The sequence below is a fragment of the Lontra canadensis genome, unplaced genomic scaffold (genome assembly GCF_010015895.1).
Source record: "Lontra canadensis isolate GAN:19392208 unplaced genomic scaffold, GSC_riverotter_1.0 scaffold1, whole genome shotgun sequence".
Taxonomy (NCBI): domain Eukaryota; kingdom Metazoa; phylum Chordata; class Mammalia; order Carnivora; family Mustelidae; genus Lontra; species Lontra canadensis.
This window is the reverse complement of record NW_022630995.1, coordinates 124,262,746-124,281,321: the sequence shown is the minus strand read 5'-3', so window position 1 is coordinate 124,281,321 and position 18,576 is coordinate 124,262,746. Positions and strand designations below refer to the sequence as shown.

Sequence of the window (18,576 nt, the reverse complement as noted above, 5' to 3'; positions counted from 1 at the left end):
GCTGCATTCCTAGCCTGGCCTTTTGGGTCCCGTCTGCGGGCGAGCCCCGCAGCACCCCCTGTCTGTGCCAGCACCTGTTGGACCGCCAGTTGGCGGCCGGAGTCGGCGCGAGCAGACGCGGCCCGGGGCTGCCCCTCCCAGAGGCGCCGACCCTCGCCTGCCCCTGCGGCCGCCCGCGGCAGAGCGGCTCAGCCTCCCCCGCTCGCCCCCGGCGCGCTCCGCCAGGGCTCTGCCCACGGCCCCCTCCTCCCGACCGCCGCCGGCTGGGGGAAGGTAGACGAGGGGAGGGGACAAGCCGAAGCCTTGGGCCGCCGGCCTTCCCTTTCCACCCGGTGCCGAGACGCCGCGCGGAGCCCCGAGGTTTGCCCCGAGCCCGAGGCGTGGGGGGAGGGGACGGGGAACTACCGGAGCCCCGCGGTGACCCCGAGCTGCCGAGTTTCCCTTGGCTTCGAGGAGCAGGGGACGCACTCAAACAAGGTGAACTTTGGTCGCGGAAAACTCCAGCCAGGTGCCGGGATCCGCACCGCGGCGGTCGGGACCAGGCGCAGGCTGCGCGCGGGGCTGGGGAGCGGGAGCCCCGCGGCCTCCCTCCGCCGGCGCCCGGGGCGGCCTCGGCCCGGAGCCCCCCGGCCTCGCTCCGGCTCCGCGGCCCCCGGGACCAGCCGCGGCGCCCTAGCCTTGTTTCTTCCCCCTCCCCCTTCGGGGGTGGGGGTGGGGCGGGGGAGAGGGGCGCCCGGAGAGCGCATCTATTGGCAGCTTTGTTATTGATCAGAAACTGCTCGCCGCCAACTTGGCTTCGAGGCTGGCTTCGCGCGACCCTTGAGTGTTCGCCTCTGTCCTGTCCCCCGAACTGACAGGTGCTCCCAGCAACTTGCTGGTGACTTCTCGCCGCTCCCCCGGCTCCCCCGCGTCCCCACCCCCTCTTTCCTCCCTCGTCTTCACCCCCACCCCCACCACTTCGGCACAGCTCAGGATTTGTTTAAACCTTGGGAAACTGGTTCAGGTCCAGGTTTTGCTTTGATCCTTTTCAAAAACTGGAGACAGAAGAGGGCTCTAGGAAAAAGTTTTGGATGGGATTATGTGGAAACTACCCTGCGATTCTCTGCTGCCAGAGCAGGCTCGGCGCTTCCACCCCAGTGCAGCCTTCCCCTGGCGGTGGTGAAAGAGACTCAGGAGTCGCTGCTTCCAAAGTGCCCGCCGTGAGTGAGTTCTCGCCCCAGTCAGCCAAATGCTCCTCTTCGGGCTTCTCCTGCTGACATCTGCCCTGGCCGGCCAGAGACACGGGACTCAGGCTGAGTCCAACCTGAGTAGTAAATTCCAGTACTCCAGCAACAAGGAACAGAACGGTGAGTCTTTTGCCCCATTCTCCTCCTTCTTGTTTCTCGCTGTGTGTGTTAACTTGGCATTGTGCGTTGGTGTGTGATGTACACCACCCTGCGAGGGTATGATCGTCTCTCTATCCATGCAAATGCGCGCTGAGTTCATTGGCATGGACTTTAGGAGGTTACGCGCAGTTTGCAACCTCGGGAGCTGCCACAAAGCTCTAACAGGGCAACGTGAGTGCCACTGCTGGCTCAGTTAGAGAGGACATTCTGGGAGCGATTGTGAACGTCAGTTCAAACGCACATTGCAGAACTTTTCCTTGCCAGAGTTATAAGTTCAGGAACTGCCTCGAAAAATGAATCCAGAATGAATGAGTCTTGGCACGTTTGACTTTACTCCGATTTTCTTTTTCGGGGCGGCGGGGGGGGGGGTGTTTGAGGAAATGTACCAGTCACATTAATTGAAGCACTCAGAGTGGAAAGGCATCAATTAATCAGTAAGTAGATAGGAAATAGAGAGGTCAAGAGGCCGTGTGGACGTTTTTAGGGGGAGTTAAAAAAATGTATTTCTCTTGGGCTTTATTATTATTATTATTTTTTAAATGTGCCTTTGTACTCTGAAGCCCTTACCTTTCTGGTGTGTGTTTTTATATGTGTTGGTGAATGACTGCTATTTTGTGTGTGCTGGAAACGACTTAATCCTGCATAGGAAATGAGAATTACTTTCAGCTTTCAAGTGTACCTGAAATGTTTAGAAAACTCTCAGATGCAAGTTCCCTTGGGCTGGGATTGCACAGAGCTGGAGAAAGGCTCCTTTCATAAAGCCAGGGCAGCTTCAGGGTGTGTAATTTGCTTAGCCTCTGAACCCCATATGATTTACATCATTCAATTTCTAAACTCTTTTTCTCTTGATCTACCATTATGAAGTCATTTTCGAGAATACTTTGTAAATAGAAATTTTATACTGCACATGAAACCACAATGTTAATGTAGGCTGTCTAAAATTAGAATATTAAATACCCTGTTTACAAGTGGTGGCTCTTAACGTTATTTGAAAAGAAATGTACATGTTTTTACTGCTTTGTAGGCCATCTATTTAGAGTACAGGAATGCTGTCACTTTATGAACTGGGGGAAATGAACCAAAGCAGCATACCTAGAAAATCAGAATGGTGTGTGCTGTTTTTAAGTCACAGCAAACTTTTTCTTTATGTATTGGGGTGTTTACAAGCTTTGACTTTGAATTTAAGCTCTCTGAAGTGTTCATCCTTAAGAAAGCACAGAAAGTTTTAAAGAATAAAGATAGATTGAGGATTCCTGGGACACTTGTAGACATTATTTGTATGTGTGTTGTATGTGCAGCAAATGCACATTATCACATTTATCAGCCAATATTAATGTAGTTACTTCTTACAATTTGCTAATGTGATGGCATATGGCACCTGCAAGACGCTTGAGCTGCTGATCAAAGGGCAGCCTAGGGATCTATCTCTAATCACAGGAGTTGCAGAGGACTGGGGGAAAGTGATCAAAGGAGCTCCAGCACCAGCTGTACCCTGGCAGGAAACAGATCAGACCAACCTTTGTTCTTTTTCATGTAAAGTAAATGTCCAGTTCAAAATATTGCTTCTTACTAGACAAGCTTCTCCAGGATGACAATGCACAATATTCCTGGCTTCTGTCTTCTATATTTTATAATTCCTGTGCCATTATCATTTCTCCCTCTGTGCTGTTTTATCAAACCTGTCCTGGCATCCGTCACCTTCTGAATCCCTTCGCTACTTGTGCCTCTGATTGTCATTCTTCCTTGTGACCCACCTACCGGTCATCACTTTGTAATGGGCCCCAGAGCTCTCATGTGGTCATTGGCCACTTTACTGAGCAGGTTCACAACCTCTGGAGAGGTGAGTTCATTAAGCCAGGCCACACACATTCTGTTACCATCAGAGGTTGGGCCATTTCCATTCCTAAGTTGCATGATGCTAAAAATAGCCCGGCTGTTTCCTAATCTGTGGGTAGAGGATTGAGCTATGTTTAGCTCTTGGGAGGGTTGGCAGCAGGAAGTAACTAGAGGTAGAGAACTACTCACCTTGTAGTTTTTAGCCTCAGGAGAAGTGGGACTTTCCAGCACTAGGGGGCAATATAGAGCTATTTTCCCCACACATGCTCAGGTTGATTTTATGCTTCAGGGTTCCAAGCTTTGAGGATAACAGGTAGAAGAAGAACAGGCCAAAGAAGATCCCCCTGGAATGTGAACAAATTTGCTGGAACTTCCTTTTCTTCGTCTTCTTTGGGGGGAGGGTTCAAATTTTCATTCCCTTAGGTGGGTTTTTTTTTTTTTTTTTTTTGCCCTCATAGTGAGCTTTGATGGATTTTTGATTGCCCTCTTCCTATTCTCAATTTTGATGATTGCCCAATTCTGGAAGTACAAACCCTCCTGGAGATGCCACATAGAAATGTCATTGGCCCAGTGTGTGCATTGCATCATTTTATGAAAGGTCTTCTGAGTTCCAAATGTCCAAATTGATCTATTTATTGTGACTATAGGAACTCATTTGTGCTTTCAGAGACCTCTCCCCGGTAAAACTGTCTTTTCCCTGGAATTCTAAATTCTCAGGTGTTGATGCAGTCAGATCCTGAGGACTGCCTTATCTCAATATTAACTTGGTGCCCCAAGAGGTGTTATAAATAAATGGAAGTTGATTACTATAGCCAATGCTAGATATTTAGATTTGGATTGGATCATGTGGAGGTGCTTCAGAATTCATTTTGGAGAATTCATGTCATTTACCCTGCTGTCATTTGTTACCTGGTTTTTGACCTAACAGTATATTGCAGTTCTTGCCACTTTGCTGTGAGAATAGCTTTGTCCTCCAGTGTTATAAGTTACCTTTGTGTCCTTAATTCTTACCCTGACTTCTAACTCTGAAGTCTCACATGTAAAGCAAGGGTCTCCTGATGTATCTTAAAGGAGATAAAAAGATAAGAATGTTGACTTAAATAGGGTTTCTGGCCTATACTTCCTGTATGACCATTGGAAAAATGACTGATACCTGTGTGCACTCACTTAGGGGAGAATGCTGGGTATGGAACCAGTAAGTTCTGAGATGGTTCTTCTATGTTGTAGGGGAAGGAATCTTATGCATCAAAAAACAAAGAGAAACAAAGCTTCCCTTATCAATTAAATATAGCCCAAATAGACACCCAATCACAAAGTTTTTGGAGGAAGGCCTCATCCACTTGGTGTCATTGGTGAGTGATTATAATTTACCCATGGAGCCGAAATGTGCTTCTGGTTCTCATTTTCTTTAACCATTTTGAGATTGGTTAGGGTTATTAGGGTTATGCTTATGAACATCATTTATTGTATGTGCTCTTTTCCTCAAGAACTTTCGTGGCCCATGGTCCTCTAGGAATGACTTTCTGAATATATGTATCTTGTGTTTGTAACTTCTCTCTCTCTCTCTCTTTCTCTTTCTCTTTTTTTTCTTTTCATGCCTGCTTGTTTCTCCTCCCCTTGCCCTGTGCCTGTATCTAACAAAGCTGTGTCTACTCCCCCTACCCTTTCTAGGGGGATAGCTTCAAAGCTCTATTTCACTGAAAATGGATAATCACAATCCTTAGAATGGTGTCCAAGAGTAAATAGGCTCTGACCCAGTGCTGAAGGGACTTCCTGCGTGTTAGTCTGTAAGTTGTAGTGCATGACCTTTGTGACATTTATTTTTGTTGTTTAGAGGCTTTTTTTTTTTTTTTTAAGAACTTCCTCCTTGTTCTCTGCTCTGTTTGAGACTATTGAGGAAGTTGAAGAAGTAAAGTGCCATTATGTAATGATGAATATTGTTTTTCACAATTGGTGACAAAAATGCCCCATTCTATATTTTGGTAACATTCCCTTTCTACCAGTTGTCTTTTGCAGTTTATCTGATGTATTTTACATTTACCTCCAAAAGGTGTTTGGGTCTGTCAGAAGCTTTAGGGACTTGTATATTATTTGTTAAATAGTTTGAAATAGAGGCCACAGTCTGACACTAAAAGTTCCCCAGTGGTGGTGTTTTGCAGAGCTCCTTTTTGGACACCAAAATCTTAACTTTGTCTATTCTTATTTCATCTTTCCTGGCACTTATTTTTTTAGAGATCTTCTTTATATTCTCTTCTACTTCATGTTTTTTTCAGTCTTTATAGTGCTAAAATTCCGTCTTATCTACAACCTGCACACTTTTTATAGAAACAGAATTCTAATCATAATGCGATGTGTGTTAAGTAAATAAAAATTGAATCAATGCATTCATAATGTTCATACTACCCCCCCAAAATGTTTCCAAAATTGCTAAAATGTTCTCTATAGATTTCTATTTGTGTTAACCAAAATGGTCATAAAAATCCCTTTATTTACTTCATCTAATTTTGGTGTTTCTGATTGTTTTATTTGTAAATACCATATGTAGCCAGAATATCTCTATACAATGCTGTATAATTTCTATATTACTCATTTATTAAAGAACAGTTTCCTGTGTTATTTTTCACTACCCCTGTCTCCAACTGCGTTTTTTGTTTGTTTGTTTGTTTGTTTTGTTTTTGTTTTTGTGTTTTGAATGTCTCTTATTTCCTAATGACACCTCTAGTGGTTGATTTTTAGTTGATATGTTCCAGTACTACCACAGATTGTTAAAATACTGAAATATTTCTAATGGGTTGGGAACCTGTGCTATCCTTTTAGGACAAATTAACCGTCTATGAATCAGAACTACGAGGTTAATATTTGACATAGCTTAGAACCTTTAGAATACCACTGGAACCCTGCTGGCCTCCTTCCTGATTGATCATTGTGCCTGCCATATTGATTGTTAGCCATCTTCACACTCTTAGGTACTGACCATTTCAGTCATATTGGAGATCCAACTCTTCTCTCTTCTCTTCCCTGCTGGGCAGCTGAGGCCAAGCTGAGGCCAAGCTGAGGCTTGAAGGACCTGGAGTAAGGAAAGGATATGGCCTTTTTTAAAAACGTCCTTTTTGCAGCTTCTTGTGTTCTGCCTCATCAAGGGTTGGGGCGTGGGGAGTGAGATGAAGCGGGGGGACATGACACACATGGTATGGGATTGTAACCTCACTTGGTGGTGGTGGTTTCCGTTGACAACCCTGATCAGCTGCTTGCACCTGAGTAGCCTCTTCCTGTCTTCTAAATTAAATGGATCATCTTCTCATGGAGTCTTGTTCTGCCCACTTAATCTGAATTAGCCAGCCCTCTCTATCACATCAAGGTGTTAATTAAATGCATAGTACTTATTATCACTTTTTGATATTCTTCTTGGTATTGATCAATGGAGTACTTGTAAACCCACCCCCCCACCACCCCCAGAGTATGTAAGCTCCCTGAGAGTATGGACCTTGACTGAGTTCCTCTTTGTGGGAGCTTTAGCACCTGGAACGGGATTACATGTATGTGCTCCATAATTTTTTGTTGGATGGTTCTGGATTAGAGTAAGTCTCTGGTGTTGACTCTAATAGTAGGCCATCTATGCAGGTGTCTTTTTGATCTTGGAAATTCCACATTATTTTACATTTTTCACAAGAAGATAAACTTGTTTATTTATTGGTTGTGATGCAGTCGAAGTACTACCTTACCATCTTGGTTAATATACCACGTTACCAGGTGAGCATGTGGGTAGGTTTCCTAGAACTGGTGCTAGTTACTTTCTTAAAAGTGCCATTTCTGTGCATACCTCTATATTTCCCAAAGATGGGGTGCTGTGTGATGTGGACAAAGGATCTGAAGAATGGTGAATTTGGCATGGCTGAGAGGCCTCTGAAAGAAGTGTGCTTTCCATCTTCTGCTTGTGGCTCACAGATGCACAGGCTAGACCTGAGCAATAAATATGGTGCACAGAATGTTAGGACTGGACAGCTCCTGAGAGCCTGTCCTCACAGATGTGTGAAGGGAGACCCGAAGAGCTAAGTGACTTTGTCTAGGCCACTGTTGAGTGCAACAGTATTAAACTGGTAGTGTGGTGATGTATTTTTCCTTACATAAAGAATCAACTGGGCAAATGGAATTCTAGTTTTAACATTCTGATGCTTTGTATAAAAACCATTCTTTATTATTTTAGAGGGTTGCATGCTTTGTGGGTTGTAAAGGAAGACGGGACACCCTCAATCCTGAAACACAGCTTTCAAGAATATTAAGGAAAACTTTAATCTCAAAATAATCACATTCATTAAATACAGGAGATAATCTGGCTAACGTATATTGTTTCTTTTGGAGTAGAAATCTGATAATTTGGGAAATAACTTGAGACACTACCTTCAGAATTGTTACTACTACATATCCAGACTTAATTTTAAGCAGATGTACTAGGTCCATAGATGGATGATGTTCATTCCAGTAATTTGGTTTATCAATTAATAGTGATGAAGAGGATGGTTGACGTTGGGATGCTTGGTTCCACAAGGCAGGTTTTTTTAAAAACAATAATTTTAAACATTTCATTTAGCAGGATGTCTTACTGGTAAAAGTACCATAGGAATGAATAAATGAGCATGGCTTAGTGGGCTTTCAAAGCACAACCTGTTATTCTTTGAATGGATTTAATGAGTGATTTTAATTTTTATTTACATTTTAATATATACAACATTCTTTTCAGAAGTTCATATTTCTCTCAAAATTCAAGAACATCAGGAAGTAAATTAATAGCGGTGAACTTGAATGGCTTGCCTAAAATAGGATTAGATGACCCAAATTTTATTTGTGAAGTTTCTAAATCTGAGAACAAAAGGAGCTAAAAATTTTAAAGCAGAGTTATACTAAGTAGGCTTATCATTAAAGTCAGGTTATTAAGAATGATATTTTTTCGGTAGCATCAGCTCATTTTGCCTTTTACTTCATGAAAATACATGCTACATTGAGCTTAATGAGTTCTGTCACCTGACTTCAGATTAGATGTCATAGGCCATCTTCAAGCAGTTATTTCCAGTCCCCTGGTGACTGAGCAGCATCTTTCCTGGACATTTGACCTTTGTCTAGGGCAAACCATCTCTGCCAGGCTGACCTCACTAATTTTGCCTTCTTGTCAAACTATGATTTTTTTTTTTTTTTTTTACTTCGCTTTTACCTTATTGGCTAGTAGTTGAGCCATTTTTCAGTCAAATGAGATGTGTTTAGGGCTGTTGCAGGGAGTGGAGGATGGAGGGTCTGTCTTTCTGAGGGAAACCAACATCACCAAACAGCATGAGGTACATCGGTGGTGAGTGCGAAGATACAGATTTGCAGTGCTGCTGAGTGTCCTGATAAGACAGCAGTTAGAGCTCTCAGGAGAGACACAGGAAGAGCAGTATTTGGGTGCATTCTTTATGGGTGGGTAGTTGGGTCTATGGATCTCTCCATGAATCTCTGGTTTTGTAAGGCTTAATAATGACACCCTGTGAGCACGTATTAGTTGGCACACGTGTGCTCAGTGTTTGCAGACAATATGTAGCTTATCTTTATAACCTCCCCATAAGTTATGAGGAAAAACACCAAGGCTTCACTAGCTAAGTAGCTTAGCCAAGGTCTCATAGCTGGTAAATGTTTGGACCTGGGTCTGACTCCAAGCCAGGACTCAGAGTCACATGCTTCTTCCTTTGTGAGTTAAATGGTCTAATGTTTTATTAGAACATTGCTTTTATTCAGCAAATATTTATAAGCATCTGCTCTTAGCTGAGCTCTGCACTAGGTGCTGGGTACACACAGAATAAGTTACAGTTCTGCCCTTGAGAAGCTCTGTCCAAGAACGAGAACAGATCCTTCTTTTTCTCGCAGTCTAGTAATGCCGTGCTCAAAGTGCTATGGGATCATGGGATGCTTTATTTCACCTCAAAAATTCTCTGTTGATTCGCTAAGTGGTAGATTCCGCCTGGAAGTGAAGTGCAAGTAGGAAAGTTCCCACAGGGCAGGTGACATATTTGAAGTGGGTCTGGGAGAGGAAAAGAGACCATTCTAGGCCAAGGAAACAGCCTGCACAAAAGAATACAGGCAGGGAAAGGCATATCCCATGGGAGACAAAAAAGAGTCTGGTGCTGAATGTGAGTAGAGGGAAGAAAATAGTGGAAAGGTGTTCTGGTTGTGTATGTGCAAAGACCCTGATGCCGTTCGCAGTGTGCTTTGTGCAGTTTGCACTTAACACACAGGATAAAAGAGAAGGTTGTTTCTCTGTTTCAGAGCTGGTGAAAACCCTTCATTTTCAGTTATTTTCGAAGCAGACATGTGGTAGCAGTTCTGCTTTGGGGTGTGTAGCTGACTGCTTATTGTTACAGTTTTGTCCCAGTCATTAGGCGTGTTTGGCCACTCTGAATTGGCGAGAAGGGCAGCCTGTACAGCCTCAGTTACACTCACATAAGCTAAGCCTGTGTCCACACTACTCTCTATTGCCTCCTTTATGTAAACAAAGAGCTGTTTTCACACTTCATTCACAAAATGGATGGCCTGCGGAATGAAGCTGGGTGAGGGATCAGGAGATTGTGGTAAAAGGAAAGCAGCTTCCAGCACACTGAATTAGTGTAATGAAGCTATTCCGTTGCAGGAGGCAAAGAAAACAGCCTTCACACTTTGAAGGGAAAGGCTTTCAAGTCTTGTGGAAAATGAATTCCTATGAGGTTCCTCTACATTGAGTAACTGCATCATTTCTCTAGTGAGGCTCATTCTGGGGGCCCCTGGTAGACAGCGCTACAAATATTTTGTGGTTTTTATAAGGACCTGAAAAGAATGAGTTTTCTTGGTGGATGTGCTTTCTGGATGCCATGCCACTTTTTTGAAGCTATGCTTTTTGCATTCTAGGAAAGCCTTGTTTGTGAGGGGACACTATTTTAGGCTTTTCAACATTTGCAAGATGGAGATAGGCTTCCGTGTTTTAATATGTCCAGCTGGCCATTGCACCTGCCTTTTGAGTCACTACAGAGATCAGAAACCATTAACAACAGAAGCTGGACTTATGTGGTACTTATCTCATGTTGTTTCTGGAAGTTATTTTTGCTGGGTATTTATAAGGACATCTGTCTTTTAAAGAGTCCTATTACTTACCTTTTTTTTTTTTCCACGAAGGAATATATCGCAGCTTGTTTTCCATACTGCCACACACATTCATAGTCTGAGGTGATTAGAAATGCAGATTAAGAGTCATTAAAACATTATAATTTCTTTTCCTGTGGCATCAGGCGACATTTAACATCAATGTACTAAGAAGGAACATTTGCTTAAAATGTGATTAAGATGTGAGCAGATGAGAAGAAAGAAATATTCAGTTTCTTACTGGAAATTTCTAACTGGGTTTGGGAATAAGAGGAACCTGCAGTATTCCTTTTTGATTTATCCTCCTTTAAATCGGAGACAGAACAAGTAGGGTGCACACAGTTTAAGAACACAGGAAAACACGGTAGCTTCTGACGTTTTCAAATTACTCTATGGAAATATATACTAAAGTCTACTTCTTACCAGAGTGTGATGTACCATCGAATTACCCAAAAGACAGATCAAATTCAGCTGTATTCCTTGTAGTGATTCTTGGGTATGTAAACACTATGAAAACAAGAAAAAAATAATCAGACAATGTAAGTATGAAATGCATTGATCTGCACACCCAGAGGTAGAGATAGGGTGGGCCGGATGCAGTTCTCCTCTACTGGAACTATGTTTATGTTTTAGGTAATAAAAGGTACTGGCTTCCTGTTAAAGAAGTTGCAATGTCTCTGTAAGTATGCATTTTGTTCCTGACTTCACTTTTATTTATAAACAAAAGTACACTCTATTTCTGGAGTCTACATGAAAATGAATCGCCTCTACGAAAGGAGAGACCAACACTCAGAGTGTTCTTAAAGTTTCAGATGCAGTTTTATGTGTATTGGAGTTATATATAAAGGCTCAACTGTATCTTTACTTTGTGTTACTAACTGCAGTCAAAACTGTTTCTGGAAAAATCAACAGACTAACGATAGCAGGTGTTTCCCAGGTCAAAACCTGGCTCATCTATTCAGAGATTGACAGAGTCTAGCTACCTAACTGGTAAATGCTAAACCTTGAAATAGTAGTTTTAATCTAGTTTTCCTGTGAATGTTAGCAGGCTTGAGATTTGTAAGCAAGAAGAATGTGAAATTAGCAATCAAATGATCTCTATGTTTATTTTTTAGAAAAACTTTCTTCGTGGTATAAAATTTATCTTTAATCTATGCTGATAACTTTTAATAGGCATCAGTTGGGTACCCCATTAAACTAACTGCTTTAAAATGGTTTCCCTTTAGAACTAACGTTTGCATCCTAGGAAATCAATTGGAGTGTATGGATTTCACATTTCCCTTGCAGTCTTCCTTTACAAGCATTTCTGAATGACCGACCTACCATAGCAAAACACTCAGAGGTGCAAATCTTCTGGAAGAAGTGCAAATGCCACAGTTTTACTTGGAAAAATGGAAAAAAAAAAAAAGACTTATTTAATATATCTGCCAAGCCTTTAAAACTGCAGAAAGCACAGGAAATACTTTTGGTATATAGGAATGTGTGGTGTTTCCACACTACAAACATTGTTTTGAAAATTTCCCCGGTAGTGGTGAATTATATGAGACCATGTCCATCTAAGGAGAGCTTGTTTAACTGGCTTGTGGTTCTGGGGCTCACTCAAACACTCTTAAACAAAATAAAGGGAATGGATGTAATAACTTCTTTATGGAAAGGCCATAAAAAGGTACAGAGCCATGTAAACAAATTGGGTCATTTACTAGATGTTTTAAGTGATAGATTTGCAATCCCCGTTCAGGGGTGTGTATTAGGTTTTATAGGACTGTGACCATATTCTACTCTAAAAATGGAAATGCATGCTTATCTTTTGTTTGTTTATTTGTTTGTTTTAATTTAGTGCATGGAAACCCATTATTGCCATTTTATACTGTACTTTGAAAACATAAGAATTTGAGCACTTGTGTTTATAAAGTTTGTTCAAGTTTGGAAAATGATTAGAGACCCATGAGTGAAAAGTCGAATTGACCTGATTTTTTGGTAGCACTGGGTTCCGTTCAAGGAAAATAAGAAGATTGAAATTGAAATTTTCCTTCTGGGCTCAGACATGTCTAAACTAATTGTAAAATAATTGTTCTGGCTTACAAGAGTAGACTCATAACTACGACTATGTAAAGTAGAAATTCAACAACAGTTATGATTTACAGTGACTGTAACTCTGCCAATCTTGTAATAAAACCGCTATTATAACCAACCTACTGTGACATTCATTTGTCTTGAGTCGTTGGTTAAAAAAAAAAAAAAAAGTCCTCTCCCAAGTTGTCTCGCTTCAGAGAGCCACTTTATTACATTAGGATATTAATTCACCTTCTCTGAAATGGGTATGAGGGTTGCGCCAGAACAGTCCCACGAAGGGAGGGCGTGGGTGGGAGTGGAAGCATGCGTGGTGCCCTGCATTGTGGTGGTGACCAGTGGCAGTGGCAGTTGAAGTGAGGAAAGGAAATGGAATAATTTCTATGTTGACTCCGTAATATTTATGCATTCTGTAACTTCTCTCATCAGGGTTGGCTCACTTTGCCTTAAAGGAAGTAGATTGTGTAAGAAACCTCAGTAAAACTCAATGAGCCTTTCTCAGTTTTGAAAACCGATGGCATCGTAGCACCCTGGCAACTTTGCAGCCTTACTGCTGGAAGTTTGGTAGCGGAAATAACTGCTCCGGCTTCACGAGCCTTAAAAAACAAGGGACAATGGTGGATATTATAGTTTCTTTGTAATTTGTGACTTGCTATTCCTTTTTTTTTTTTTTTTTTTAATGAGTAGCTTAGGGCTAGATGGCCTTAAGTCTACGAAAAACCTAAACTCTATCTTTCAGTTGGATTCTGTGAAACCTTAAAAACAGTAATTCACATCTTTTTGCCTTAGTTACCCATTCACCCCTTCTATCTAGCACACAGTTCTGGGTGGTTATATGCTACCTAAATAAAAACTCATCGCACGGAGGTGTTTACCACAGAGTGACACGAGTACCTGGCTGGCACCGTGAGGCATGGCAGAGGATGTGACGCTGAAATGGACTCCGTCACTGCCTTTAAGTAGTTTACAGTGAAGTGGGGAGAGAAGACATGGAGCGGCCTGCAATACAGAATGAAATACAGTGCTTGGTGGGAATCGAGGGAAAAGCAAAATCATTTACAGCAGAGACATTAGAAAACACTCAGGAAAATTGTCAGGGTAGACTTCCGCTTTGAGCAAAAAGTGCCTGGAAAGATGAGTGTCCTGTGTTGCCTGCAGAATGGAGGGTCCGGTGGAGTGGACTGGAGGAGGAGGGAGCCTGCTGTAAGTAGGGACGAGGAAGGGAGTCTGGGAAACCCATGCAGTCAGTCCAATGTGATTTGTTCTGACTAAGACTTTAGAAATAGATTCAGTGGGCAGGTGACTAGAAGTAAGTGACACGAAAGGAGGGTCACTGATGTACCACTTAGGCTTGACTAACTAGGAGAGCTATTCTGCCCAATTCAGTGTAGACGCCATTGTCGGCCCTCCCACCCGGAGATGCGGGCACCCACATTATAGATGAAATCTGAGTCTTCATGGAGTAAAGCAGGTAGAGACAGAGTGAAGGTTGCTGAAAAGTGAATAATTCAGTTTGAAGGAAAAGGAAATCCCACATATTTGGCCCAGAGCCATGAAAAGGAGGCAGGTGTAAAGGGAGGGAGAAACAAGAGAGAGAAATGACAGAAAACAGTGGGGGGTGGGGAGGGAGAAGAACCTTAAGGCAGATGGAGGATGGTACCAAGGAAGGAGAGAGAAAAGTCAAAGAAATTGGCCTACAGGATAAAAGACAGCACAGTTTCAAGACAACGGGCATCGATGAGTAAACAGCTTCTGATTTTTTTCAGTGTTGACCAAAAACAAGAATAAGAACAACAAACCCCTTCTTTCTAATGTGGGGTATGGGACATGGGAGGAAGAATGGTGATGGACTTCAGTGAAGAAGTGAGATGTAAAGTTTTTAAGGCTTTTGGGCAACTTAGTTATGAGAGAAGCGGGTAATGAAGAGACTTCAGAATGGAGAGGAACAAAGAGGAAAGAAGCAGGTTTGTTTACTTGTTTGTTTGGGTTCAAGAAAGATCCAGAGGAGCTGACAAGGTTCAGTGTGTAACAAGAGAGAAGACTTCTGGGCTGGAAATGTCCTTCAGTTGCTGATGGAACCCAGGAGAAAAGGAGGTAGAGCATTAGGCGGTATGTCCAATTATTGCCTAAAGAGCGGGAGTGTCCCTGGCAGAGAAGTAGGAGTTAAATTTTGGAGGAAGTGAGCCTTGAAACATATTTTGACCAAGTGGGAAAGTGCCAAGAGATTCAGGAAAAATGGCAGCCATGGCTCCCTGCCAGCGGGGTCAGAGAAGTCCCAATCAGTATATTCTAGTGCTGCCTAATGTCTCAAGTAGAAATATTGAGAACACAAGAGGCAAAATAACAAAAGATGTTTTTGCTGGGTCAGTCCACCTGGAGGATGATGGGATGGTAAGTTTTGGGGTATGGTGATGGAGGAAGAGTGGGGTCGGAGGGCAGAGATTTATGTGTGCTAACAAACAGGAGTGGATGGGGAAGGGAGTGACCTATGGAAGAATGTGTGTTAAAAAGACACACCTAAACCAGAGTTAGTAGGGACTTTTAACCAGTCACAGAGCTGCAGAGATGTCAAAAACAATCAGGGACATTCAAGTTAAACGATCACTTTAATGCCCCTTACGTTACCTTTCTCGGCCTGATGCCCCTCAGGTGTGCCCTTAAAAATCATAAAAAGTCAGGGGAAACCTCTGCACGTCTCTGGGATCTCTACTGTGGAAGCTCTAGCATCTGTTGCAAGCACTACACGGGGTTTTGTTTTGTTTTGTTTTTAAATATTTTATTTATTTATTAGAGGGAGAAAGAGAGAGTGAGAGAGAGCATGAAAAAGGGAGGAATGGGAGAAGCAGACTCCCCGTGAGCAGGGAGCCTGATGCGGGGCTCAATCCCAGGACCCCAGGGTCATGACCTGATCCGAAGTCTGATGCTTAACAACTGAGCCATCCAGGCACCCCATTTTGTTTCGTTTTTAACAGCTATTAAAGACACCTAGAAAACTGTTGGAGGTGGGTTCAAGTGATGGCAATTGTTTGCTCAAGAGAAGATTATAACTCCATATGTGTATTCTCCTCTCCCCAAAGAGGCTGTGTTCTGAACACATTTGCAGGGTAAAGATTGTGTGTGCTTCTATCACGGGGAATCTTTTATGTTCCAGTAATCACTGGCAATGGGTACTTAGATTTGGTTTGTTGAATAACCATGACTATGGAACTTTGATCAAAATATTTCATTTTTGTTTCTCCTGAATTTTATTGAGCAGAGGAAATCTTCCCCTATCCCAGGATGAGTATTTCTGCAAGACATGGTTTTTCAGCTCACCCCTAAGAGATACTGAGTTCTAGAGTGGTTTCCAATGGAAGCAGCCTATGATTTAGAAATAAGATGGTCCCGTCCTTTGGTAATTAAAACTCCAAATGTGACAGCTTTGGACTTCTTCACTGCCTACCCAGGCTGCTGAGTGGAGTTTGTCTGGGAAAGGAGTTGGGGTAGAGGGAGCAGGAGCCTTGACGTGTCTGAGGGATTCGGCATTCATGGAGCAGCAGGCCATTTCATTTGAAAATCTTCCTGTCTCTTTAGTGTTGCGGCCCTCGGTGTCATTCTAGCATCCAGTGACCCATCTGTTTTGAGAACTCCGTGTGTCTCATAGCTGGGCTTGCTCTCAGAGCTCCAAGTCTGAGAGTGCAACTTCAGATGCGTAGTCTTTGTTCTGCTTAAATCTCATGCCTTCACAAGCATTTAAAATGTGTAATACAGAACATGAAACAAGCCCAGAATTATCATCAAGCTAATGAATGAAAACATTTCTATGTTTTCTTTAAAGATTTTATTTATTTATTTGTCAGAAAGAGATCACAAGTAGGCAGAGAGGCAGGCAGTGGCGGTGGGGGGGTGGGGGACGGTCTCCCTGCAGAGCAGAGAGCCCGATGCGGGGCTCGATCCCAGGACCCCGAGATCATGACCTGAGCTGAAGGCAGAGACTTAACCCACTGAGCCACCCAGGTGCCCCAACATTTCTATTTTTGAATGAAGTAATTATCTTTATGTTTGTAATTTTTGCATTCTCATTGTCATCACCCCAGGTCAGGTGTGGATGACCTAGACTGTGACAAACATGTTCTTATTTTTCCTTAAAAGGCTTTTCCCATACCTGCCCACCCCTGATGGATCAGACATTTGAGGTTGATGCAGAGTAGTCGTCTTATAGTAGAACTCTCCTTGTGTTTAATCAGTGCTTCTCAAACTTCACCCGGGGACCTTATTAAAACCTAGATCTGCTTTTGTGGCTGTTGGTGGGGCCAGATAATTTGCATCTTAGCAAGCTCCAGATGCTGCTGTTGCTGTTGCTGGGCTGAAGACCAGACTTGGAGTAACATGGGCCTGCTTGGGTGTTCTCAAGTCCGCTATGATCTCACCTCAATTTTTCCAGTAAAAAGATTGCACAAAGCTGATCTCTCCTCACCACAGAGATGACTCCACGCCTCTGCCCTTGCAACTCTTTTAACCAAGAAGTCAATTCAATTCAGTAAACATCAAGTGCCTTGTGTTCCAGTTACCATGGCACATCCTGAAAACAGATAAACAAAATGTCGACAGTCAATGTGGTTCTTCATCACTAGAGATATGCTTAGAACTCTAAAGGAACCCAGAGATGTTCCCTTTCTCATGAAAGGCTTCTCATGAGACCATCACTTGAGTTGGGTCTTGTAGGATAAGGAGAATTCCCTAGAAAGGAAGAGGGTTCTAGCAGAAGGCATAGACTTCTTAGAAAACGAGAAGTCTATTGAAAAATCAGCTCTATTTGTTGGGAAATAAGACTGAAAAAATTATTCAGTGATTGTGAAGGACTCTGACACATGACAGAGAGTGTTTAGATGTTACATGACAGGTCGTAGGGAGAAAGCTCCATGCTATCTGCACTAGCTCCTTAATGGTAGTAGTTTGTCTTTTCCTCCATTTTCATGCTCTTATGTAACTATCCATTGAATGATCTGACTTGGGGTTTTCTGTTTTTTTTTTTTTTTTTTGCTTTTTTGCTTTCAAAAAAAGAAAAGGTACATCAGGATGATTGTAAAATACAGAGAAGCTAGAGGTAAGAGTATTGGCAATAGTTAGCTCTCCAATGATGAGTACATGGGCCAGTTACTGCATGTGGGGAGATTGGAAGGGTAACCATTACCTTACCTCAGTCTGTGTGTTCAAAGCCTACATGTATTTAAGGTCAGCCCGCCTGGTGCCTCCTCCATAAAGCTTTCAGTATCTCTCAGTCTGACATGTTTACTTGGTCTAAACTCCCAGAATATTACAGAATTTTTTGCTCTCTACCTTAAGTTCTAGTTCTGTATGTGTCTTTTCTCTCATGGTCTTCAAGTGTCAGAAAGTAAAATGTTGACTAATCTTTAGCTCAGTGTCCCATTAGGTGGTAAGAGTTTAGGTGAAGTGAAAACAGCCCACTTAGACCCAGCACAGCCAGTTCTGTTGTAGTGTTGACATCTGGTCTCATAGGTCATCATTGATAGGCCCTAAAGAAGTCATATGCTTTATTTCACAACCGAGGGATGTAACTGATGTCTGGCTTCATTTTGAGGAACTAAAAGGGGATACACTGAAAGGCTTCTTCATCTTTCTGCTTAGACAGAGTAAAATGAATGTGCAAAGAACCTTATTAGCAAAATTATAGTGATGACTGCTTAGAATGTTATTTCCTCAACAAGAAAAAGAAATGTATCATTTCCAGGAAAATTATTTTTAAACAGGGAACTTTGTGATTAACGTTTATTGCAATCAGTTTAAGAAAAGCATGACTATCAAAAGTCCATTTTCAATAGCTTTAACTAATTTTTGTTTTGAATTATTTCCTCCTTCTGTTCTTTGTAGTGAATGTGAGATTTATCCTCATGTGCTTTCTTATTTTCAGTTTGGTTTTCCTTTTTTTTTTTTTTTTTTGCTTTGGGGTTTTGAGATTGACAAATGTGATTTATCCCCTGGAAGGCAAAAATCTTGAAAAAATCATTACTTCCAAAAATCGCTCAAAGAATGTACTTTTTTTTCCCTTGGAAATAAAGTCGAGTTTCTCAGCTCTGATCATATGAGATTATGGGCAAGTAGTCCTTAGTTCTGGCATGTGGACAAAACAGAAGCAGCCCCTGGAGAG

At 42.4% G+C, this 18,576-nt stretch overlaps 1 protein-coding gene across 3 annotated transcripts in view; it reads left to right on the top strand.

The window, feature by feature from the left end:
- Positions 1-730: 730 nt before the first annotated feature.
- PDGFC (platelet derived growth factor C) overlaps positions 731-18,576 on the top strand; it is a 196,816-nt gene continuing 178,970 nt past the window's right edge. The window contains exon 1 of one of the 3 annotated variants that reach the window (XM_032862978.1): positions 731-1,346. In XM_032862978.1, the coding sequence (XP_032718869.1) occupies positions 1,229-1,346 (118 nt within the window). In that variant the 5' untranslated portion in view covers positions 731-1,228. Of the gene's footprint in view, positions 1,347-1,781; positions 1,820-18,576 lie in introns of those variants that run through there. The other 2 variants (XM_032862988.1, XM_032862997.1) reach the window with 2 other exon arrangements.